This window comes from Venturia canescens, chromosome 6 (genome assembly GCF_019457755.1).
Source record: "Venturia canescens isolate UGA chromosome 6, ASM1945775v1, whole genome shotgun sequence".
Taxonomy (NCBI): Eukaryota; Metazoa; Arthropoda; class Insecta; order Hymenoptera; family Ichneumonidae; genus Venturia; species Venturia canescens.
Window position 1 is genome coordinate 3,714,462 of NC_057426.1, and position 21,775 is coordinate 3,736,236.

Genomic DNA, 21,775 nt, shown 5'->3' on the forward strand with positions numbered 1-21,775 from the left:
CCCGTGTACAATAACTCATATACTTGCCGATGACTTTTTTGTGTTTATTTCGCATCGTATAAAAAAAATTCATACTCGCGTGAACGTTGAGTCGATGCCGGTGAGCGCATGTGCACGTTAATTCCCTCTCTACAAATATCGAGAAATGCCGTTAACTTCTGGGGTAGCAATAAATCTCACGGAAAACATGACCACAGATTTAATCTGGGGTAGGAGATGAGCTCCTCGTGAATAGCGCGGGTTCATTCGAATTTATTCACGATAGAGAACACGCCAGTTCGTATTATTTTTATTTTTTTTCGAAAACACTTTCCAACGTTGATAGTATTTTCGGTCACTCCCCAGCAAACGGACTCGCTCAACAGGAAAGCTTTTTAGTTCATTTCTATTTTACTTCGATTCTTGGATAATATCAACAATGTCACTGTTCGCATGCTGCGTTCGTCGGGTGAGTCTACACAAAACAAAATTTACAATTCACTCACGTACTTCTTTAAGGTCGTAATAATGCCTAACCTCCTACTCCGTTGGTCGCGCTCGGCAAACTTTTCTGTAAATTTCGAATTCAGTGAATTTACTCGTCGTCTCGAGCATTCGAACTCTCAAAATTAAGGTACTTTTCGAACTGTTCTAGAAAGAGCCGCGACAGTTTTTCAGTTTTTTTCTCATATCTTTGCTCAAAATCGTGGCAAACGGATGGGAATTTTTCTCAGTTTTTCAACCCAGAAAAGCATGTAGAAAAATGATATACCTCTGAACCTAAAGTTTTGAAGTCGCTGCTTAAAAATTCCTCTAAATAAACGAATTTAAAGAAAAACTTCATAACGAAAATTCTCTCCAGCATCTTCCGGAAGAAAACTGTTCGAATTTAAAAAATCTGCGAAATTGAAAAGTCGTTGAAGCGTCCTGTCAAATTTCATTCTGTAAAGTTCGAACTCGGGAGGAATGGCCGGTGAAAATCGTAAAAAAAGACGGAAAACTCGGTCGAGTTTCGTCCAAAGTTTTTCGATCGAGTACCCAAATTTCGAGAAAGTGATGTTTTTAAAATTCGCTTATGCACACGATCTGAAAATATCAATTTCGCACTTTCCCCAAAAGTTTCAACATTTCTCCGATCGCGAGTCGTAGAAATGCGGACGATTTCGGTGTGAAACGGCCATGTTCGAATCGAACGTAAATTCGAAGGTAAAAGTGCTGGGCCCCGAAGCCGATGAAATCGATATCCCGCGCGGATCGTCCCTCACCGTAAAGTACTTTGACGTGCGTGCACGGTGCAAGAAAACACGTGGATTTTGTATTCTAGTACGGCGTAGTGTCCCCGCATCGTTCGCGCATGACCTATTTTCGCATTTTTGCGTAAAGCGCGCGTGTGACGAGGAAAAAGGACTAAATTAAGAGGCTGCGGAGAGGCGGCGTGCGCCTTTGACGTCAGCAGAATCGTTTTTATCGGTCGGTGGCTCGACGTCACGGCTTCGGCTCATCGGCTCGGCCGATGCTGGAGTTGTCATTGAAATCGGACGATTTCGAGCTGTCGATCGAGCAAAATCGTATTTTCAATGAAAAATTTTATTTTTTCATTTTAATATTAGATTTTCGGTTAACACTTTTTTCGAGATTTTACATTTTAATCCAAATTTAGATTCTTTCGATTTTAATATATCATTTAATAATTTGTTTAATTGAAAAAATTTGAGTTGTTTTTTTTTTTTTAATTTTTATTTTTTTTTTTAATTTTATTTTGCACGAATGCACAAAATATTGATTCGCTCGCAACCTTCGCGATCGTTTTCTCGAGCACGATTGCTCGCGGCGGGGTCCTCGAAAGCAGGAAAAAATCTGCACCGCGCAGCTGCCAGCCTGTACGACACGCTAAAATTAGACGGCAAGGATATGACGAGCAGCGTCGCGTCGCACCCTTGCTGATCGAGTGGCAAAATCGATAAAATGTTCACCTCTTTTTTCCTCTCTCTCCTCTCTGTGCAAGACTTTCCGCTAATTAGCTGCTCGATTAGGTGCTCAGCGGATCGTCGGTGGTCGAGCAGCGGCTGAGCCGCAAATTAGCCGGTTAATTCGCCTCGGAGGTCGCGCTCCGAATTGTCCGGAATGCAAAAAAAAATGAAACTTGTATTTGACTCATCGCAAAATTCGCACTTTCAACCTGTTTTTTCGTCCAAACGACGTTTTTGGAGATAAAACCGAAGGGAAATGTTTTTTGCGCGGCCGGTCGACGGCGACCCCAGGGGCAGCAAATCCACGAGTCACGATCGCAAGGCTTCACGATGGAGCCGCCGGAAATTTCGTGGGAAAATACGCTCGGAGCGCCCGGAGGCGTCCCCTTCGACGACGACACCAGAGACCTGCTGAAGGAATGCTTGGACCTGAGGATACCCCAGCCGAGCACCCTCCCACAACTGATAGAGCGGAGCGAAGCTTTCCCCTTGGCGTTTCCGGTGAACTCGAGCCGCTGCGCGGTCCTCAGGGACCGGGGAATTCCCCACGAAACTCTCGAGGTTCGATCTTCTTTACTTTTCCTCCGATTATAATATATTCGCAGCTCCTCGAACCCGGCGTCAAAGCGGTCGCACAAACCCGACGGGAAATGTATTTTTTATTCCGATCCGCGAGCAGTTCAACGCCAACTCGACGTACCCGCTGATCCACGAGGCCATGCTGCCCCTCATCGCAGCCTGGTTGAAGTACAAACGCCGCTACGGAAGCACCGTCGAAAAAGCGCTTTACGCCAAAATGGGCCTCGTCCGATTCGTTCAGAGACTCCTGGAGAAAAGGGCCGTCCAATTTTACGGCGCTGACGATCGGTACAAACTCTTGAGCGGCGCCACCGGGAGCGACGGATGGGAGAACGTCGGGACCGACGACGAACGGGAGCCTTTGGTAAAACACTCTTCTTTCCGTTCGAACCAACTTTTCCTCTTTCGCGATGAGGCTCCAAGGTGACGCGACGATTCATTGGCTAATTTATCGCGTCAGATTCTCGCCAACTGTTTGTCGTACGACGAGATCAAACTGTCGGCGATGATGCTCGTTTCCTCTCACTCCGAATTCATAAACGACGGGTCCCGAGAAAATCGAGGAATCCCGACGAACGACCCCTCGTCGGTTCAACCTCGGGGCGTGATAATGGGCGTCGTGGGCACGAGGCAAGTGGCATTTAACTTCGCCAGGGATTTTACTCATCTTTTCACTTTTTTCGAGCTCCCTCTAACGAGAGCGGTTTTAACAATTTGATTAATCATCCGCGGCGCCACCACCCAACTTTGCTTTCCTGCTCACCAGATTCGAGCGAGCTCGGCTGATGGAGTGCCAAGACATTCTCCTCACTCCGCTCCAAAACAACATGGACAACGGGTCAGTAAATTCTCTCAATTCGCGCGAAAACGAACGAATTTTTTAAAGGCTTGTTCAACGCACTTTACTGTGGTGGGCGGAAAAGTGGAACATTTTTTAATTAGATATTCTTCACGATGCTGAAGTTTCCAACGTTGAAGTCCAACGAAATGATCTAAAAAACTGTCCAATAATTCCAGTAATTCTCCAATTTATTTCCAGTCGAATTTGTACTTTGTATTTTTTCAATCTACACAATTATGATTCGTGAAATAAAAAACTGATGGATAAATCATTTTATTTTCATTCATTTCGTTGGACTCCAACGTTGGAAACTTCAGCGTCGTTATTCTTCGAGTACAATTTCTGAAGAATATTCTCACCAAATTTCGTCCATAGTACTTGAATCTTTGAACACGATTATCTCAGAATCGTATTTTTTTCAGTACCGAATTTATTCCACTTATTTATTGTATTAATAGCTAGAGAAAAAGGAAAATTGTGACAGAAAACCGAAAATTTAGCACCTCGAAAAATGAAGTTTTCGTTAAAACTGTCGCCATTTTTTGTTAAATCACAACATTTTTACGAATCCTTCGTCCAGGCCCCCGAGCTATTATTGCAACAAATAAGTGGTGTAAATTTGTTATGGATCGGGTTAATAATTTTTCGGTTATCATGTCCACTGCGAGTGCGATGCTGAAAAAAAGGTGTTGCCCCGAAAACGCAGGTGGAGTTGCGCCATTTCGATAAATTTTTTGACCAACGAACGTCGTTGACCAATATCGTCGAAAAAAAATGTAAAAAATCACGTTTCTTCGCCTGCTGCTTATTTGATCGAAACGAATGATTCTGACGATGAAAATTGCACTCGTTTGCAGATATGGGCCGGGGCTCGACGACGCGGGCGGCTCGTCCGGAGAGCGATCGAGTTCTGGGTCCTCCGACGAGACCAAGCGAGGGTTACGAGTAATCTGGTCGCATTTTTATGGGGAAAACTATCATCCGCTGTACGAGGAGGCGGTGAGGAGAGTAAGGTCGAAGGACAATCGGCGGTATCTCGCTCTGACCAGCCAGACGATATTCGACATCGAGAATTACATGAAACGAACTCTCCTCTCGGTGGAAATAATACTTTTGGAGGCGAATACGCGAGCCGAGAAACAAAACACCACAGCTTTTTTGCACGTCGTAGGATTTGGATTAGGTCAAAACTGCTTTCCTGTTTTTTTTTTTCAGTATTCGAAAATGAAAAAAAGTCTTTTCCAATATTTCTCCTCTGATTTGGCATTTTCCTGGAACAGGCGTCTGGAAAATCATCCACGATCAGGAAATGTACTTTTTCAAGACTTTCGAAATAGCTCTGAAGAAAATGAATCGAAAGCTGCGATACGTATCGGACATCATGTTCGCTTATTTTCGGCAGGACAAGTGCGGCGGAGCTGGCAATGGCGATTACCTCGGAGGTCCGTAAATTATTCTACGCATCGCGTCGATTTCCCTTTATTTCGTTTTCGTACAAAATTGCTCGGTAAAAACCAACAAATTTCCTTCCCCAGATATAAAAATCCACTTCGCCCTCCGAGAGCCTCACAGTCGACTGACGCGAGGCGGGGACTCGGACAAGTTGTTGGTCGTCACTTACGCGTGGGACGGCAACGCGTATCCGGGTGAGTGGATCAGACAAATCTTCCGTTTTCGTCGTCGACAGTGCCTCGAATTTGCCTCAATTATCTATTCGTTTTTATCAAGGGAACGAGTACTGGAGCGGTTATTTGACAGCGAGTGGAGATCCGGCAGCTGCTTGCAGTACCCAAATCCCGGAGCTCCATAACCCCTTGATAAATTGGCGGAACTGCGGAGAAAATTTGCACGTTGCTTCGCCCGAGCACGGTCTCGTCCACATAGCAGATTTCGCGAAGTTGCATCTGCTCGCTTAGGTAGAAAGGGAGCATCGAAAATTCCATTTATTCAAACCTCCGTTTAAGTCTCCCACACGAAAAAATGTGTCTCCCCCCTTTTCTGTTATCGTTCAACCAAAAGTGTGGTCAAATGAGCGAGAAAAAATGTGTTTCCCTAGGAACGGCGTGCCCCGTTGCTGGGGGGCGTTTCTCAGCGAAGAGCGTCGCGTTTGAGCGCAGCGCGTTGTCAGCGGAGCAGAAGCGCGGACATAGATCGTTTGAAAAAGTACACGGAGCGGAGGATCGAGGAGAGGAGAAACACGGAGGGTTGTTCGTCCGGTTTGGGAGGAGTCGAGATCGGAGGATTGAGCTTTTTCGGGGGGTGGTCGAAGAAGTTTCGAGAGTTGGATGGAGCCCGACGTCGCGCGGAGTCTGAGGAGCGCGCCTGCGAGGCCGCTTCCCCGGTGGCCCGAAGTCGGTGGCATTCTTTGCGGAGATTCGTCTCGAGCCGAGAAGAGCGAACTTTCGGAATTGGGAGGTTGATATCGGGAGGAGAGAAGGAGGAAAGCAGGGCGGCAACGAGCGAGCGCGCTGCGCAGTCTTTGAGCCAACGAATGAAAGAGCTTTACGACATAAAAACGAGCGACGTCGAGTATTTCGAGGAGTGTAAGCGTCGCTGCAAAAAGTTGCCGCAGCAGAAGAGCCTCGCCGAGGCGAACAACCGGCAGCTCCTCAACGGGGAGCGCGTCAACAATAACAACAACAACAACAACAACAACAAAAAACTCACTCGATCCCCCCCCGCCAAGCCGGATTTGTTCCTGCTCGAGTATTCCCGCTCGCCGAGACTCAACAAAATCGGCCCCAGGTCCGGAATGTCCCGGGGCGTCCGCTCCCACGAGGAACAATCTGCGAGCGCTCGAGCCAACCCGCTCGTCCGGCAGCGACGAACTTGCTCCGACGATTACGATTCCCTCGCCCACAGGAAGTGGGACGACGAGGAAGACGACAGCGCCGACGAGAAAGACACCGTTTTCTCGAGCGCCGGGACGAACCTCGAGAAAAAACAACCTCGAAGCCCCCAGCGCATCGTCGAGCACGCCGAAGAACCCACGAGTCTGGACGTCACCCTGAACGCTGACCTCAACAACGAGCCCGTCACCCCGGAGTCGCCCGATTCCCTCGTCCCCGAGGAATCTAACAACGGCGAACGGATGAAACGTAACAGCACGAGATACAAAGTTTACTTGACTTGATATACCGACGCAGCTTCGGCAGACTCTCGTCCTCGTTGATCCGGAAGTCCAAGATTCCTCAAATTTTCGTCGTCTCTCAAACTTTTTCCACGAGAAAACGTTCGCCTTCCTTCAAATTCATTTATAAAGCGGCTCCCTTCGGAAGAGCCTCACTTTGGGCGAAACTGCATCGCGAAGATCGTCCGCTGAATGAGAGAAGAAAAAGTCATCGAAAAATCGAGCTCCCGGAAGAAAGCGATTCCCTCCGATCCGACGTGAGACTTTGCTCACAATAAAATCGTGCTCCCGGCACCAAAATCCGGGGGAAAATAAATAATCCGCGTGTCCATAGGATGGGAATTCGATTCGCCGCGGGAAGGAACGAGCTTCGCAGCCTGCATTTGACCACTTTCATTTATGTATACGTAGATAATAAATACTGCTGGTATACATATATGTAACAAAGAGAGACAGACAGGGTATAAAATAAAAGTATAATTACACGGCGACGAGTCAACGCGAGAGCACACGCACCCGGGGCAATCGGTGGCACAAATCCCGTAAAGAAGCTCGACTAGCGCCGAGATTTCCTCGCACTTTTTCGTTAATAAGCGGATTATCTCCGCAACTTTTTTTTTTTCTCGAGCGCGCTACGAGTGGAAAATTCTTTTTGAACTTTCATTCGTTTCTGTCGCATTATCTCGGAGGTTCGTGGATTCCCTCGCGAATTTTCCACGAAATTGTGAAGATTCGAGTGGGTAATTTGGAGGTGCCGGTGCCTCGGGAATCTTTCGAAAAGGGCGCGCAGTGAACGCTCTCATTACAAGGGACGTTCCACGAGGCTGTTCGTATCGACGCGACATCGTTTGTTGACGAATCCGGAATCTCTGGGAAGGTTGGTGTTCGCTCGGTTTTTTCTTCTCGAAGAGCTGTTGCAGGGAGCGGCCCCGAAACGTCGACATTCCGACGTTTCCTCGTCCCGCGTTTGCTCGAGTTTGAGGATTCTCGTCGGCGTTGTGGAGCAGCCGATGGAAACGTTGGTTCGAGGCTCGCTCGGGGATTTGATGGGGCATCGAGCGTTGCCGAGCGCGCTCGTCTCGTTGGCTTCTTCGTTGAGCGGTTGCAGCGGATTTCCATTGGTCGATCGGTGGTAGCCGAGCTTCGAATTGGGGAGGCCGTTGGTCCCCGGGCTCGGGGCGATCATCAACAAGTCGTTGCCGTTTTTGTCACACGAAAGGGTCAGCCGAGCGGCGGCGTTGTTGCCTCGGTTTTGGAGCAGTCCGTTGTGCGCGTTGCGGTAGCGATGCTCGACCAAGTTCATCAACAAATTGTCCCCGCCGACTCGCTGGATCGACTCCGAGGGCGGACTCGTCGACGCCCTTCCACCGTTGCTGCTGCTGCTACTGTCCGAGGCGTTGTTCCTCGCCTCGGGCTCTTGCTTGAACATTTTGCGCGCGTGTACGGCGCACGAGCCGGCCTTGCTGCTGCTCACTTCGTAAGGGAGCCAACTCGACGGGTCCGTCGAGTTTGGCTCCGTTTTTATTCGCACGTGGTTGCTCTGCTGCTGACGCCTCCGGTTTTGAGGCTGCTGGGCTCCTCGCAGCGCTCCCGGCCCGGGCGCGTGGCCGTTCGTCTCTTGGGATTTCTGCCAGTCGAGGACGTTGCTCAGGAGCCTGATGTACCTGGGGATCGTGCAACGGGTTAGGCCGGCGCTTCGCTCGATTGGCAATCTCGAGGCCGCTTGTGACATTTTTGGGGCGCTTACCTTATCGCGATTCGGAGAATTTCATTCTTCGACAACTTCTTGTCCGGGGGGTGGGTCGGGACGAGCTTCCGCAGCTCGGCGAAAGCTCCGCTGACGTTTTGCTGTCTCCAACGTTCGCGACTGTTGGTGAAGAGCTTCCTCACTCCGAGGGTGCACCCGGTTTGGTGACGCTGTAGCCCCGATGTCGGGGACTCCGGAAGCTCCGGGGCCGACGCGGCTCGGTCTAACTGCGGACAAAATGTTGTTCAGTCACCAGCGGAAAATGGAGTTTCGTAGCCCCGAAGAATCGAGACAACCGAAGGGAAATACCATGTCGGAGGAAGAGTCGCCGGAGCGGCCGTGGGAGCGGTGACTCCTGGAGAACAAGGAAGATCCGTTCTCCGTGATCCTCGAGTCGTCGTCGCCGCCGCGTTCGGCCGTTTCGTCGTCGGTGTCGTGCGAGTAGAACTCATCGGAAAATATTCCAGCGTCTTCCTCCGTGTCGCGGTTAGTTTCGGGCGAGTCGCCGCCGTCCCCGAGCTCGGGGCCGTCGGAGACGAGGGACTCAGCGGGCGAGCGTCGGTCGTCGGCTCCAGAGTTCATTTCGGAGGTTGAAGACAGAGCGATTGCGGGAGCCATTGTAGGGTTGCTTGACGAGCGACGATCGCTGCTCATCATCCCCGGTGGAGCTTTGTCGAGGCTCGGAACATCGCCGCACAGAAAAACAAACTGCATCGACACCGATAAAGCCTGCGCTCTTCCCAAGGCCCCGCCACTTCGATAACCACTTCGAACCTATTCCCGTCGACGAAGATCCTCATCCGAAGGGGGCGTCGATTTATCTCAAGAGGAAACGCTCCTATCGCGACTCTCGGACTCTACGTTTTTCCTGTTACGACGGTCTATCTAATATTATTACGATTCGACTCCCTCGCCTGTCCCTGACATTCGCCGAGCCTCATATCACCCGGGATCCCCGGAACTGGACTCGCTCACGCTCAAAAATTCGTATCCGAATTACGATCAACGAGTTTCGTGGCTGCCGGCTCCATCGTTCTGTCCGGACCGACGATTGGAAGCTGGACGATTCGATTTTTCTGTAGTTTCGAATCACGTATCGCAGCGGAGCTTTGGCTTCGAGGCACCTCGGAATGGAGCGTCAATCTCAACCACTTTTTTCACCATTTCCGGCTCACTTACAGGCAATTTGAGATGTTTTCAATCGAACGACGTTCAAACGCTCTTCACGGATCTATCAAATTTAGCAGTTTTCATCAGTCGCGGACGAGTCATTGAAATCATGAATTCTCTCAAAGCTTTTATTCGAAAACCCCGAAATCGTCGCTCCGATTGCAACGAAGCCTCCGTTGCGACTCGACCGAATGGAACTGGCTTCCTTCCAGCCCAACCTCGAGCCCCGGATGAACGAATTTCGCCAAACAGGCGGAGCAGAACCGAGTCCTCTCGTAGGGGTGGAGCTTCCGCAGCCTCCCGTCCTTCCTCGAGCAGCATTCCCCTCCCCAGCTCTCTCACATTCTTCTCTCATTGCACATCGACGCGTATCGGATCAGGCTCCGGATCCTTCAAATACGTTTTTTGACGTTCGATTTTCTAGTCTCTCTTTCCCAGTCGATCCGCGCTCGGCTGCTCACGACTTGTTCACGTCGACGAGCAAAATTCTCGTGTAGCCCAGGCAAACAAAGATTTTTCACCAAAGTATCGAACACCACTGGGCCCATCGCAGCCTCCGGATCTCAAATTCACAGTTTCGCGTTTTCTTCGTTTTTTCACAATTTCGCGCTAAAAAATGCGCTTTCAAGATCTTTTGCTTGCAATATTAAAAATAAGGGAGCAACGTACGAATCGTACGAAAAAATTCAAAGAACCAAAATCATTTGCTCCAGTCAGGAACATTCGCATTTTTTATCGTTCCTTTTTTCCAAATAAACAAATCGTTTCGTAGTTGCCGTTGCAACCGGAAATTAACCGAACAATACGATCCCCGCGATTCGGAGGTTCTGTCGGGCGAGGTTCCCAAGGCAGGAGGAAAACAGATCAATTTTTGGTCGAGCGGTTCGTAATAGGGCAGATTTATCCGAGGAGGTGATAAAATTCGAATTAGAACGAAGATCCCTCGTGTCGGGTGCGACAATGGGAAAGAGAATTGAAAAAGGATCATGACGGGGTGCGAAAGGCGGGGGGCGGGGGGGGGGATGAGGATGCATTAGGGTAGAAAATCGGATGAAGAGTTGCCACCCTCTGTCAAGTGGCCACGCGCACCAACCCCTAAGTAGCGTTATGTTTTTTTTCTTTCATTATTCATCACGCATTTTTTTTATTAATATAGACCGATCGTGCGTTGTCTCTCGTCGGAGTCACGTGACTTTTTGTGTCATTCCAGTGACACTTTGAATCTGCTTTGACCGTCCCTCACAATCACTCCCCAGTATTTTGCTCTTGGAAATTCATTCGAGCGCAATTACCGGGAGAGCTCCGTGGGAATGGAAATTTTGGAAATTCGAAAATACCGAAAGAAGCTGCTGGGTTTCTTCACTTTGAATTTCCATAAAACTCCATTTTTCTATATTTTTTCTATATTTTTTCGGTCAAGAATAAAGCAAATCGAAAAATAAAACTTTCCTCGACAGGATTGAGGCTGAGAGCGAAAAAGCGCTTATTACCCAACGACAACGTGCCAAATCGAATGGTCTGAAAATCGTAACGAAACGAAATACAATTGCTCGTTCAGCTGCCATTAAAATTGTGAGTTTGATAAGGGAAATAAAAATTTTACACACGAATCGAGTAAATCAACGACTGCACGACCCGCCCCCGAATGTATCACGAGTCAAGCAGGTTTTGTACAAATACCACCGGCACGTGCCTCCCGCAGCATCAGCATCGAAGTAGGGGCGACAGGAGAGTTTGACGAGCTCTTCCCTCCGTATAAATACACCCGAAAAATTACTGGGTGTCCGGATCGTCAAAAAATAAAAATTGAACCTTACTTACGAAGATTTTTCATCAATTTTTGTGCTTTTTTCGTATTTTTCAAAACTTTTCAACTTTTTTCGGTGCACAGCAAAATTCATGAAGAGTCGTTAGCAGAGTTTTCAAATGCTCACGAGATTTGAAACTTCTGAGAAAAAACCGTTCGAACGAAGGCGTCAGAAAATGTTTCTTTTTTTTTTTAATTTTTATTTTCACGTTAAAACGCATACTGGAATGGAATTTTAATAATTTTCCTTAAATTCCCATTTTGCATGGAAATGTCAGGCATCGGACACCCTGTAGAAACAGCGTTGGGCGAGCGAGGCCATTATTGAAATATTAGGATTTGAAAGCTGGCGGGGAAAGCACGTTTTTTCTCATTTTTTGTCCTCTTCGAAAATTCATTATCGCAGGCCATTATAATAAACGTTATCGCGCACGGAGTACGGGGTCAGGCGATACATCGAGAAGTAAATCGTTCGACATATTAGCGAGAGATTCGAGATACGAAAATTCTCGATCGCGATACCGTGTCCCTCGGAGAAACAAATGGGCGTTGGTGAGATTTTACATTCAGTGGTTTCCCACATGTGGCCACAAGAATCAAAAACGTTCGTGTCGACGAATCCAAATCCGAGCTTTCCGAGTCGTTGGCTCATTTTCCAAAGCTTCTCACACTTTGCCCACGTCATTGTTGAACTTGAATCACTTTTTTCATACGTGCAATAAAATAAGTACTCGACTGTTTATTTTTAAAAAAAGTCATACATTTTCACATTCTCAATTGTGAAAATGAAATTCAATTAGAACTGAAATACAAATGATAGAAGAAATTAATCAAATTCTACAATGAAAGTAAATGCAACAAAATCAATACAGAATTCAACAGATCGGAGACAGTGAAACATTCGTACTCGCAGACACCAGGAACGTTGTTTCGTCACGACTCAAAAAACCAGAGAAAAATCGTCGTTCTTCTTTTTCTGGTTTTTCTCAAGCTCCGAAAAAGACACTTCGATCTAATATTTTTCGCGACTCATATTAAATCAGACGAGTACCAATGTACATTTATACATACATATAAATATGTTCGTGGATGTGGTTGATGGGAGGGACCAAAAAGCTCGTTCCAACTGCCAACTCGGCTCAGCTCGAATCAATTTTCCTTATCTCAACTATCCAGCAACGAACATTTCTCCCTCTCTCACTCTCTGTCTATTATTCTCTCGATTCTGTGCACATAAACTTTATTACAGTATACAAAAAGTATGAGGATTGTCGTGAAACAATTTTGATACTCTCGTTGTCAGTTCTTCCTTCTTTTTTCGATCAAATGATTGATCAGCAAAGTTGTTTTTTAGAAGAGTGGAACCTGCTCGATTTCATCATTCTAGAAATTCGTGAAAATCACAAATTTCCATTCATTTCCCATCGTCGATGGAAAAATCATTTTTTTCCTATACCACATTCGTTAAAATGTGTTAAAAAAAAAACCAGGAAATCAACTAATTGAAAGGGAAGTCAACGAAAAGTTGCACATTCCGAAACACTTTTTTTTCGTCTCTTCGTTCCACGTGTAACTTCGATGAGCTTCGTGTCCGAAATTCGAAGTAACGATTTATTAGCAAATTTATACAAATTGTGGAAAAATTATTTACAATCGTATATACAAATCTCTATACTATTTTAATCGGGAAATATTATGTACAAAAAGTATAGATGTGTGGAGAAGTTTCAGGAGCGAACAACGACGGGGGATTCGATCGGAAGAGTGAGAGCGAGAGAGAGAGAGAGGGGCGGGGGAAGAGAGAGGAAAGGACGAGTGTTCCGGGATGATAAGAGAAGCTCCGCCCAGAATCCCTCGAGAGGGTCCAGCCCCCTCGGAGTGTATGCAGGGTCAAGTTGTCGAGGTGCGAACCTCCGCACCACCGAGCCGATATCTTTTCCACCAACGTGAATTGAATAATATTTAAGGATTAAAAGTACAAATCGAGCGTCAACTCGAAGGAGATTAATTTTCGCGCGGTGTTTCTTATCTTATTATTAAACGGGGCTTTTGTCTCGACTCCTTGGGCACGATATAATTTCGACTCCTGCAAAATCCCCGTTCAATAATCTCGCAGTAATTAAATATTTCGTGTAAGAAAAATAATGATAAACTAATAAAAGCAGGGAGGAGATAAAAAGTTGGAATCGTCAGTGAAAAGCGAAGAGAAGAATTAGCACCGGAACCGTTATAATGCAAATCAGATAAAGCGAAGTTCGGGGCTCGCAAGTGGACACCACGACGTATTCCTCGTTCCACTGGGACTCCTTCCCGTTAACCGGTAATTCCAGCACCGTCTTTTCTCCGCTGAAGAAATTCAACGGCAAGGAACACTCCTCCGTCGTATTTTGACAAGCATCCACCGGATTCGAGGTGTCGTACATCGTTTTCACAAGGTCGAATTTAATCCTCACGTAATTCGGCTGTATCTCGTTCTCGGAGTTGAACACGAAGAAATAATAACCGTCGGTTGGCACTCTGTTAAAAGAGAGATCGAAAATTCCACATTTTTTCATTCTCCCTCTAGCTTTGTCAATTCAACTGGAATTTTCATTTTAATCTTTCAATCTTTGATGCTCTCCGATTTGACATATTCTCCAGCTATCGTTCGACAGAATTATTTTCATTTATCCTCAACAAACTCGCCTGTAAGTCACCGTATTCGCCATCGAGGCCTTCGAGTGCTCATCCTCGTGCTTGGGTGTGCAACGCACGTGCGGATTTAAAGGGAGATTGAGAACGAGTCCTTTGCACTCGAGCAGCCGTTCTTCCGAGCTGCTGAAGGAGCTCCAGAATTCGGAGTTGCTCCGGTCGTTCAACGTCGTCTCGTTCACAGTGCCTCGGTCATCGGCTATTCCGTCCGGAAACAAATCCTCCTGTTGAATTCGAAACGACCGCGTTAATAAAATACAAAAAAGTCGAAGGTGGGAAGAGGAAGGGGGGAAATTGGAAGGAACGGACCTTTTCGAGCGCAGCATCTTCGGCCGAGTCTGTGTCCTCGGCGAGGTCGCTGTGGACCGGCGACCCGAGTACGAGCTCCCTTTTCAGTCGCTTTTTTTCGCGTTCCGAGAGACTCGCGTTGTTCATGACGTTACCGAGCATTTCTCTCAAGCGTCGAGCGTCCGAGTTTCTGCGGTCAACCTCGTCGACCAATTTGTGCAAAACTTCTTCGCCGCGTTTGCCCAAAGAATATAATTTCTGGAGAACGTCGTTGAAAACCTCGGCCGAGGTTTCCGGTCGAGCCGTCGTCGTCGCAGGCCTGATCCGGGGCACTGTCGGATGCACCGAGTCGCTGGAGGCCGCTGGGGGCTTGTCGATGTTCGAAATCTCCCGGAACACACCCTCGTAGCGATGATGAGGATTATCTTTTTGTTTTTTCTTCATGCCCGACGTTTTGTTGAACAAACTCGATAGGATTTCTCGCATTGCTGCCGCCTCGAGTTCACCGCTCGCTTCCGTATTCCCGTTCGCTAATCTCGGGGATCCCGACGACCGGCTTTCGCTGTTGTTCTGATGGAAACGCACGTTTTCGTGGGCTTTTTTCATTCTTTCGGGAACGTTGCTCGGTGCACTATCCTGAATAATCATTGAAATTTAAAGAAATTCAGCGCGAAATCATTTTTTTAAAGACCTTCGTGGAATGAGATTATTTGGCTAAAGATGTACTGACCCCTTTGGCGAGTCGCAGCAGCTCGAGGAGCGTCGCCGTGTCGTTGCTCGTGCCATCAGCCACGCGTTCCCGCGCAACTTGGACGAGTTCCTCGAGCTCTTCGCTGCTGTCATCCCCGATGAAAGCGCACTCGTGCAGATGCTTGTGTCCCCGTATAATGGTCAACGATGCGCCTGGCCATCTACATTTTTACGAGATTATCCAGACATTTATTCAAGGCCTTACGTGCACTTTTGATGACCGGAAAAATGGAAAATTTTTAATAGACATCCTTCGAGAACAATGTCTGAAGAACATTGCCACCGAATTCCATAAAGATCGGGGCACTAGATTCGTAGCCGTGGGTATTTCGAGCGACCGCCCGGTGCGCGCGGTCGTCTAATACTTGAATCTTTGAACGCGATTGTCTCAGAATCGTATTTTTTTAAAAATACCTTGCGGTGGACACGATTTCTGAAAAACTATTAATCCGATCCGTACCAAATTTATACGAGTTATTCATTGTAATAATAGCTAGGGCCTGGACGAAGGATTTCGTATTTTGTTGGAAAAAGGAAAATCGTGACAAAAAACCGAAAATTTAGCACCTCGAGAAATGAAGTTTTCGTTAAAACTGTCGGAATTTTTTGCTAAATCAACATTTTTACGAATCCGTCGTCCAGGCCCGAGCTATTATTGTAACAAATAAGTGGTGTTAATTTTATATCGATCGGATTAATAATTTTTCAGTTATCATGTGTCCACTGCGATGCTGAAAAAAGGTGTTGCCGAAATACAGCTGGAGTTGCGCCATTTCGAGAAATTTTTTTATGAAAAAATCGTTCGCAGTTTTTCAATAAACATTTATTTTCTTGTCGAAAAAATATCAAGAAAGTCACGTTTTTCGCCGGCTTCGATACAAAAAGCCTTAATAAAAACGTGAGTAAAAATTTGCTGAAGAAAAAGATTGTTAAAGGGAAGCTATAAAATAATTGGCGACGTTTTGATCGAAAAAATTTGAATGGATTTGAGCACAAAAGGTGCCAAAATTGGACGGTTTTTACCTGACGCATGTAGAAACAGTGACGCTGCTACCCCGGAGGAGGTAAAAGCCCCAATATTCTTTCATGTCATCCTCGAGAACAAGGTGCCTCGTCATTGAATAAGGAATAGTTTCCGGTTCAATTTTGGGAGCTTCTCTCATGAGATAAGCGTTGAAAGTTGCGTTGACCTTGACCACTTGACGCTGTTCAACCAACGAAAAACGATTTGAGCACAGCGTAACGCTCGAACGTTAACGTGAATGAAAATCACTTACAAACCTGGCACCAAGTCGTTGAAATTCGTCGGTCGATCATTCTCTGGTCGGATGCCGCGAGTGGATAAACTTGCTCGGAAAAAACGCGGTAGCGCAAGTAAATTGGACCGGCTACTAACACGGCCGGAAGAAAAGCTCCGAGGACGCATAATCTCAGGAGTCTCAACGGGCCTTTGTATCCGGCTCTCCGAGGCTGCCAAGCTCGTGGTCGCAGATCACGGTCGTCATCTGCCAATAGAATGACGAGTGACTATTCGTGGAAGGTTTGAAAGAAAGCTCGAAACGGTGACAATTTTTGGGCACTCGCAGCAACGATTCATCGAGATTCGTAATTTTTTTATGAATTTTTCTCAACGTCGGGCATTTTTTAGACAAATAAAAACTCCAATTTCATTCTCGCCTGCACTTCCGGTCACCGAGTACCGGAAGTTGCGAGTCCGTCACTGTCTTTGGACTGCCGGGGACCGGAAGTGGCGTCTCTACCTGCACTTCCGACCCCAGCAGAGCCAAAACCGTTTCCAAATTTGCTGAATCCTCGTACAAACGACTCAGGATCGCAGTGAGAACAAAAGGGAACTAAAATTGTGCAATTTTTTCCCACTATTCGAATGTCTCCAATGAAATTAATTGGACAAATAAAAATCCATAAATACTCCGACAAACTCGCAGTTTCTAACGTCTTTGGACCCCGTCCAATGAGCGCGTGACTCCCTCGAGCATACCAAATGTAATTGTCGAGATCTCGCTTTGAGATCGAATGAACGCATCGCTTTTCACGCAAGATTCGATGCCGCCGCTTTTATTTTTCAATCACGACGACATCCGCGCCCACCGCATGCCAAACACACGCAAGTCTCGTTACGCGAACTTTATCATCTTCGAATAATATATAACAGTGATGCACCAAGTTTCTTAACCTTTGGCATTGAATGCGTACGCAGCACACGCCTGCAGAGCAATCACTCGAAATGCCCTCGTTTTGTCAGCACTATTTAAACGGGCATGTTGACAGCAATTATTTTAATGATAAATATATTTACGGAGAAAGAGGAAGCTGCGGAGGAGCAGACAAAATAAGGCGCTTGGTCGAGGAGCAAAGACGAGAAAAAAGATCTCACCAAAGAGGCGAAAAAAATGAGAAAAGCAAAGCGAGAAAGCACAAGATTCACAACTACGAGAGTGGAAGAATCGCGAGTAAGTCGTGGGAAAATAAAAAATAATAAAAAGCGCGAAGGAAGCGAACTGGAGGATGCAGAAATACGACGAAATCAGTAGAAATAAAGGGGAAAAAAAGGAGCGAGGAGTGAAGAAGTACGTACCGAGAATGTCCAGTCTGAGCGGTGTCGTTGACATGATCGTGATGAACCCGCCGCCAGCGCGGGATCTCGCTATTAATTGTCAGCTGTTACTAAACTACACGAGCGCGTTTCGCGAGGACAACCTCGAGCCAAAAAATACGTTTGACAGATAAGAAAGAGCGGGGCGCTGACTCGTGTGTGGCACTATTTCAAAACGACCATTCGCTCCCGGGCCGCAAACGTCGAAAGCTCATCCTGACGGATCTCTGTTAACGCTCCATTTTCACCACGCTTCTCGTTTTTTCGAAGCGTCCAAACCGAGCGAACGCAGGTTCAACATTGTACGAAGAGAATCGACATGAAACAAAAAGTTGGAAAATCTCGTTACGTTCGGATGCGTAGCATCTCGACGCACGACCACTCGTTCAAGGCCATCCACTAATTACGTTCTCACAGGCTCGAGAATTCTCGATACAATATTATTCTCGCATAATTGATTTCTTCGGTAGAACGATTGTTTTTGAATAATTTGGTGCGAAATACTTGTTAACTTTTTCGCGATAATTGCGAGGAAAAAATTTCTGACACGTGGAGAGATGGAAGAACGAGATTTCTGAAAATGATTGTCACCATTTTCGTTGTTGGCAAAATAGTGAAAATGCCGAAAAAAGTCATCGAAATATCGCCCATTCACAACTTTTTATTAAAACTCCGTTCGTTGACTTCCCAAAGTCTCATAACCGTCCCAATAATCTTAATGGCCCTCAAATTCCAATAATTCCAGTCTCCTAATCAAGTGAATTGCTTTCTCCAACAAAAGTCCCACCTCGCACGCGTCCTCAGTCGTCTTATCAGTGGAAAAACACGGTCTCGATAGAAGCAATGAAACGACGAGCTCGATAAAACAGAAAATGATAAAGACCTTAAGAAACGATGAAATTCAGTAAATAAAATACCGAATTTTTGACACGAATATCGATTGTAAATATCAGAGGCCCAAGGAACAAAATTTAAGCAATAAAAACACGATTATCTGCTCGGAGGAAAAGATGCAACTGCGGAGAATCGGGAGACGCGTGATAAATTTATGAATAAGTGATGTTTGTTTCTCTTTTTTTCTACCGACAGATGCAAGAAAGAAAAAAGAGAGAAAAACAAACGGACGAACTCGAGACTCGGAGGCGACTTCGGCACTGAATCGTTTCGAGAAATGCGGCAGATAAATCACTAAATACACACCTACATACGTACGCATGTGTAACTATTAACGATAGGCTCAGACTTGCGATTAAAAATTGAAAAATAATTCACTGGATGTATCTCGGAGCGTAATCGAGATTAGGGGATAATAACCGACCGTAAAATCCCGAGCTCTTCTCTTGGTAAACAGATATGAAAAACGTATCTGTGTTTAATCCTCGTTTCGAGATTTAATGCAGGAAAGAGACCGAATATCGCGAATTCAACGAGCAAAAAAGATTTTCGAGATTCACGTTCTCCTACAATTGTCATCAGGGAGAGAGGGCGGGAGGGATGATGAATTGCATTGTCGAAAACGCAGCCTAGTCATGAGATATAAATCACAGAGATAGGAGACTCAAGAGAGAAAGAGAGTGAGAGTTTTGTGAAGGTGCGCGACTGTGGAAAGAAGGAATCTATTGTCGATGCGATAAGAATCTCATAAACGACTCACAAGTGTCGAGACAATCCTCTTTTTTTTCTCGAGCAACGAACAAACAAGTTCTCGGTTCTGCAATCATAAAGATTGGAAGAATAGTGAGGAGTTTTTGCAGAAATAGTGACGAGTTTCCGTGAAATATTTTCGGATTTTCAATTACTTTTTTTGATTGATTTTTACAGTTTTTTACAACTTTTTTCCCAAGCGTGATTCCAGTGAAATGATATTCTATCGGAGTCGGAATTTTCGGGAGAGTTGGAAAAAGAAGTTTTTACATTTTCGTTGCAACCGAAAATTGTTTGATCCACTCTTAAACTCTCTCACTTGTGCCTCCCTCGATGAGAGGACTGAGTTTCTCCTCTCCGTCTTTTATTTAAAGGATTTCTGGGATCCGTTATCTCGAACCAATCGTCGTCCTTCGTACTCGCATCCTTCGCCAATACAGCGTCTTTCTCGTCGCATTGTAAAGAGTGGGCAAACCACGATCCATCGTTTCCATCGTCGTTCTCGTCGTCCATCTTCGATCCTCCCAATTTTTCTCTGCTCTTCGATCGAGCTTCACTTGCTTCCTCGCTCGATAGTCCTCCCGTGGTTGCTTCTTCTTTCGCACTTGCCAATTTTCCTCGGAACTTCTTCAGAAGACTCAGTGTCAATTCTTCTCGCGATTTTCCTAGAGTTCAGATAAAAAAGTTATTTTTGTCTTTGAATTATTGCATTACTTTCCTGATGATGGACAAAATGGATTACCCTTTTTAGGTACTTTGGTTTTGGCCTCGTCGTATTTCTCTCGAGTTTCAATGTATTCTTTCATGTATTCTTTTTTCGTTTTATCTTCCTTCTGTGCAGTTTCTTCTGTACGCTTTTCCTTCGCCCGAGTTTCGTCACGAACGCCACGTTTTAATTCTCGTATTTCTTTCCGTATTGCTTCCCTAAGACAAAGAAAAGGAAAATTATTGAATGGAATTGAATTGCGACATTGATGGCGGGCATTTGAAAAATTTCTTACGCTTCTTTTCTACGCCCTTCAATTCTATCCTTTCCCAAATAATATTCTTCCTCCTCATCTTCCTCATTTTTTGGCGCTTCGTTCGCGGAGGAACGATCGTCGTTTGGTTTTCGTCTTTTGGCGCTTAATTTATTCTTTATTCGATCAGTTATTTCTCTGAAAAGTTGGAACAAAATAGATGAAAAATTCAATCGATGTTGCACCAATTTTCGTCTGAATTCAATCGGTAAATGAAAAAAACAATCACCGAGTTTGCTCTTTTGTTTCTTTGTCACTCGCAGAATTCTCGTCCCGATTTGGCATTTTAAGAGGCTCAATTTCCGAACTCAATTTCGGGTCTGACAAATTGTCGTGGGCCGATTTACTTTTTCCTACAAATTTCTTATTCAAAACTACTGTTTCTTCCTCATCCTCTTCCGCTTCTTCACCGAATGACAAAAGTTTGAAGTTCCTGTTGAAGAAACCGTTAAAGGCTCAACGAAAATTGTATCTATTGAATAACTCCATCAAAATAAAAAAAAAGTTTCAATTTTTCTTAACGAATGTTTCACTTACTTTACGCCTGATTTTTTAGCCGGCTTCTCACTCTTTTTTTCTTCAATTGCGGATTTTCCTAAATCCCTTGGAACAATATCTTTAAATGGATTTGTTATCACTTCGGTTTTGAGTATTTTTTGTGGATAAGAAGGCCTCTCGTTCTAAAATGAAAAAATTCAATTCATATAATTCTAAAATCTAAGAAACATTGAAGATTTTTATTTAATTCATCGATAGAATAAGAGAACTTGATACAAACCTCATCGACAAGAGCTTCTTCGAGCTTAAGCATGTTGTAAATCGTTTCACCAGTGACTTTACCAAATATTGTATGTTTATTTTGTAACTCTGGTGTAGCAGCAAGGGTAAAGAAAAATTGAGATCCATTATCGTCCTTTCCAGCATTGGCCATGGCCAATAAGCCTCTTCGGCAAAAACGCAGTCGTGTATGGAATTCATCCTGGAAGTTGAGGTATGATTTATTTTTTAAAAATTCGTAATAACATGCATTCGTTACTCAATGGTAATTCGTGATTACCCGTAATAAAGAGAAAAAAATTTTTTCAGTGCAACTATTCAAAGATGGTCACCTTAAATGGGTGTCCGTAAACACTTTCTCCTCCTTCTCCGGTACCGGTAGGATCACCGCCTTGGACGATGAATCCTTTCACAAGTCTATGAAAAATTGTATTTTCATAGTAACCCTCCATGCACAATTGTATAAAATTTCTGCAGGCTTTTGGAGCTTCTTTCGTCCATAATTCCAGTTCCAAATCTCCTATTGACGTTTTCAATACCACCTGTTTGTAACAATAATAAAAATCATTCTTCATGTTTCGAAATGTCAGATTTTTTTTTAATTAACCAAACAGAGTTTAATTATTCTTACTTTCCCCGTTGTGGGAGGTTCTTGAATGTAAATGTTACTCATTTTCAATGTTTGTTTACACTGAATTCAAGAAATTGTCGCTCCGTTTTGAGGTTACAATTCTCTCGAACTGACCTTGAATTTTCAGTGTTTTGGATC

The 21,775-nt window shown here is 45.3% G+C and overlaps 4 protein-coding genes across 9 annotated transcripts; 1 reads left to right on the forward strand and 3 right to left on the reverse strand.

Moving 5' to 3' along the window:
• Positions 1-173: 173 nt before the first annotated feature.
• On the forward strand, positions 174-6,988 carry LOC122412735 (uncharacterized). Of its 2 annotated transcripts, none has more exons than XM_043422522.1 (10): positions 174-448; positions 2,241-2,510; positions 2,629-2,892; positions 2,989-3,158; positions 3,295-3,366; positions 4,227-4,552; positions 4,650-4,811; positions 4,905-5,015; positions 5,098-5,285; positions 5,426-6,988. In XM_043422522.1, exons 1-9 carry the CDS (start codon positions 419-421, stop codon positions 5,283-5,285), a joined length of 1,593 nt encoding a protein of 530 aa, XP_043278457.1. In that variant the 5' UTR covers positions 174-418; the 3' UTR covers positions 5,426-6,988. The 2 variants fall into 2 exon arrangements, with proteins under 2 accessions (XP_043278457.1, XP_043278458.1); XM_043422523.1 differs by having other exon boundaries at positions 175-448; positions 2,013-2,510.
• LOC122412737 (Helix loop helix protein 3B) lies at positions 6,878-9,591 on the reverse strand. Its single transcript, XM_043422528.1, has 3 exons — positions 8,556-9,591; positions 8,247-8,473; positions 6,878-8,163 (listed from the first exon to the last, which is right to left on the reverse strand). Exons 1-3 carry the CDS (start codon positions 8,958-8,960, stop codon positions 7,302-7,304), a joined length of 1,494 nt encoding a protein of 497 aa, XP_043278463.1. The 5' UTR covers positions 8,961-9,591; the 3' UTR covers positions 6,878-7,301.
• A 3,172-nt stretch (positions 9,592-12,763) lies between these two features.
• Positions 12,764-19,476, reverse strand: LOC122412016 (uncharacterized). Of its 5 annotated transcripts, XM_043421230.1 has the most exons (9): positions 19,366-19,476; positions 19,221-19,277; positions 17,549-17,818; positions 16,234-16,457; positions 15,976-16,157; positions 14,933-15,113; positions 14,224-14,838; positions 13,909-14,138; positions 12,764-13,740 (listed from the first exon to the last, which is right to left on the reverse strand). In XM_043421230.1, the coding sequence occupies exons 3-9, from the start codon at positions 17,580-17,582 to the stop codon at positions 13,413-13,415; spliced, it is 1,794 nt and encodes a 597-aa protein (XP_043277165.1). In that variant the 5' UTR covers positions 17,583-17,818; positions 19,221-19,277; positions 19,366-19,476; the 3' UTR covers positions 12,764-13,412. The 5 variants fall into 5 exon arrangements, with proteins under 5 accessions (XP_043277165.1, XP_043277167.1, XP_043277166.1 ...); XM_043421232.1 differs by lacking the exons at positions 19,221-19,277; positions 19,366-19,476 and adding an exon at positions 18,450-19,184; XM_043421231.1 differs by lacking the exons at positions 19,221-19,277; positions 19,366-19,476 and adding an exon at positions 18,354-19,184.
• LOC122412019 (spliceosome-associated protein CWC27 homolog) lies at positions 19,345-21,766 on the reverse strand. The gene is made up of 8 exons (XM_043421236.1): positions 21,638-21,766; positions 21,339-21,548; positions 21,008-21,208; positions 20,767-20,909; positions 20,459-20,662; positions 20,212-20,367; positions 19,953-20,134; positions 19,345-19,875 (listed from the first exon to the last, which is right to left on the reverse strand). Exons 1-8 carry the CDS (start codon positions 21,677-21,679, stop codon positions 19,526-19,528), a joined length of 1,488 nt encoding a protein of 495 aa, XP_043277171.1. The 5' UTR covers positions 21,680-21,766; the 3' UTR covers positions 19,345-19,525.
• Positions 21,767-21,775: the final 9 nt, after the last annotated feature.

What these genes read in the sequence shown, in the direction of transcription:
- LOC122412735 (XM_043422522.1), top strand. Translation starts at nt 419, where the DNA reads ATGTCACTGTTCGCATGCTGCGTTCGTCGG. An exon ending in TCGCATGCTGCGTTCGTCGG is followed by an intron (nt 449 to 2,240) that starts GTGAGTCTACAC and finishes CGGCGACCCCAG; the next exon opens with GGGCAGCAAATCCACGAGTC. An exon ending in ATGGGCGTCGTGGGCACGAG is followed by an intron (nt 3,159 to 3,294) that starts GCAAGTGGCATT and finishes CCTGCTCACCAG; the next exon opens with ATTCGAGCGAGCTCGGCTGA.
- LOC122412737 (XM_043422528.1), bottom strand. Translation starts at nt 8,960, where the DNA reads ATGCAGTTTGTTTTTCTGTGCGGCGATGTTCCGAGCCTCGACAAAGCT. An exon ending in GCGACTCTTCCTCCGACATG is followed by an intron (nt 8,474 to 8,555) that starts GTATTTCCCTTC and finishes TTTTGTCCGCAG; the next exon opens with TTAGACCGAGCCGCGTCGGC. An exon ending in ATTCTCCGAATCGCGATAAG is followed by an intron (nt 8,164 to 8,246) that starts GTAAGCGCCCCA and finishes CACGATCCCCAG; the next exon opens with GTACATCAGGCTCCTGAGCA.
- LOC122412016 (XM_043421230.1), bottom strand. Translation starts at nt 17,582, where the DNA reads ATGTCAACGACACCGCTCAGACTGGACATTCTCG. An exon ending in TTTCAACGACTTGGTGCCAG is followed by an intron (nt 16,158 to 16,233) that starts GTTTGTAAGTGA and finishes TTGGTTGAACAG; the next exon opens with CGTCAAGTGGTCAAGGTCAA. An exon ending in GCGAATACGGTGACTTACAG is followed by an intron (nt 13,741 to 13,908) that starts GCGAGTTTGTTG and finishes CTCTTTTAACAG; the next exon opens with AGTGCCAACCGACGGTTATT.
- LOC122412019 (XM_043421236.1), bottom strand. Translation starts at nt 21,679, where the DNA reads ATGAGTAACATTTACATTCAAGAACCTCCCACAACGGGGAAA. An exon ending in GCTAAAAAATCAGGCGTAAA is followed by an intron (nt 20,663 to 20,766) that starts GTAAGTGAAACA and finishes TTTCTTCAACAG; the next exon opens with GAACTTCAAACTTTTGTCAT. An exon ending in GAAGGGCGTAGAAAAGAAGC is followed by an intron (nt 20,135 to 20,211) that starts GTAAGAAATTTT and finishes TCTTTGTCTTAG; the next exon opens with GGAAGCAATACGGAAAGAAA.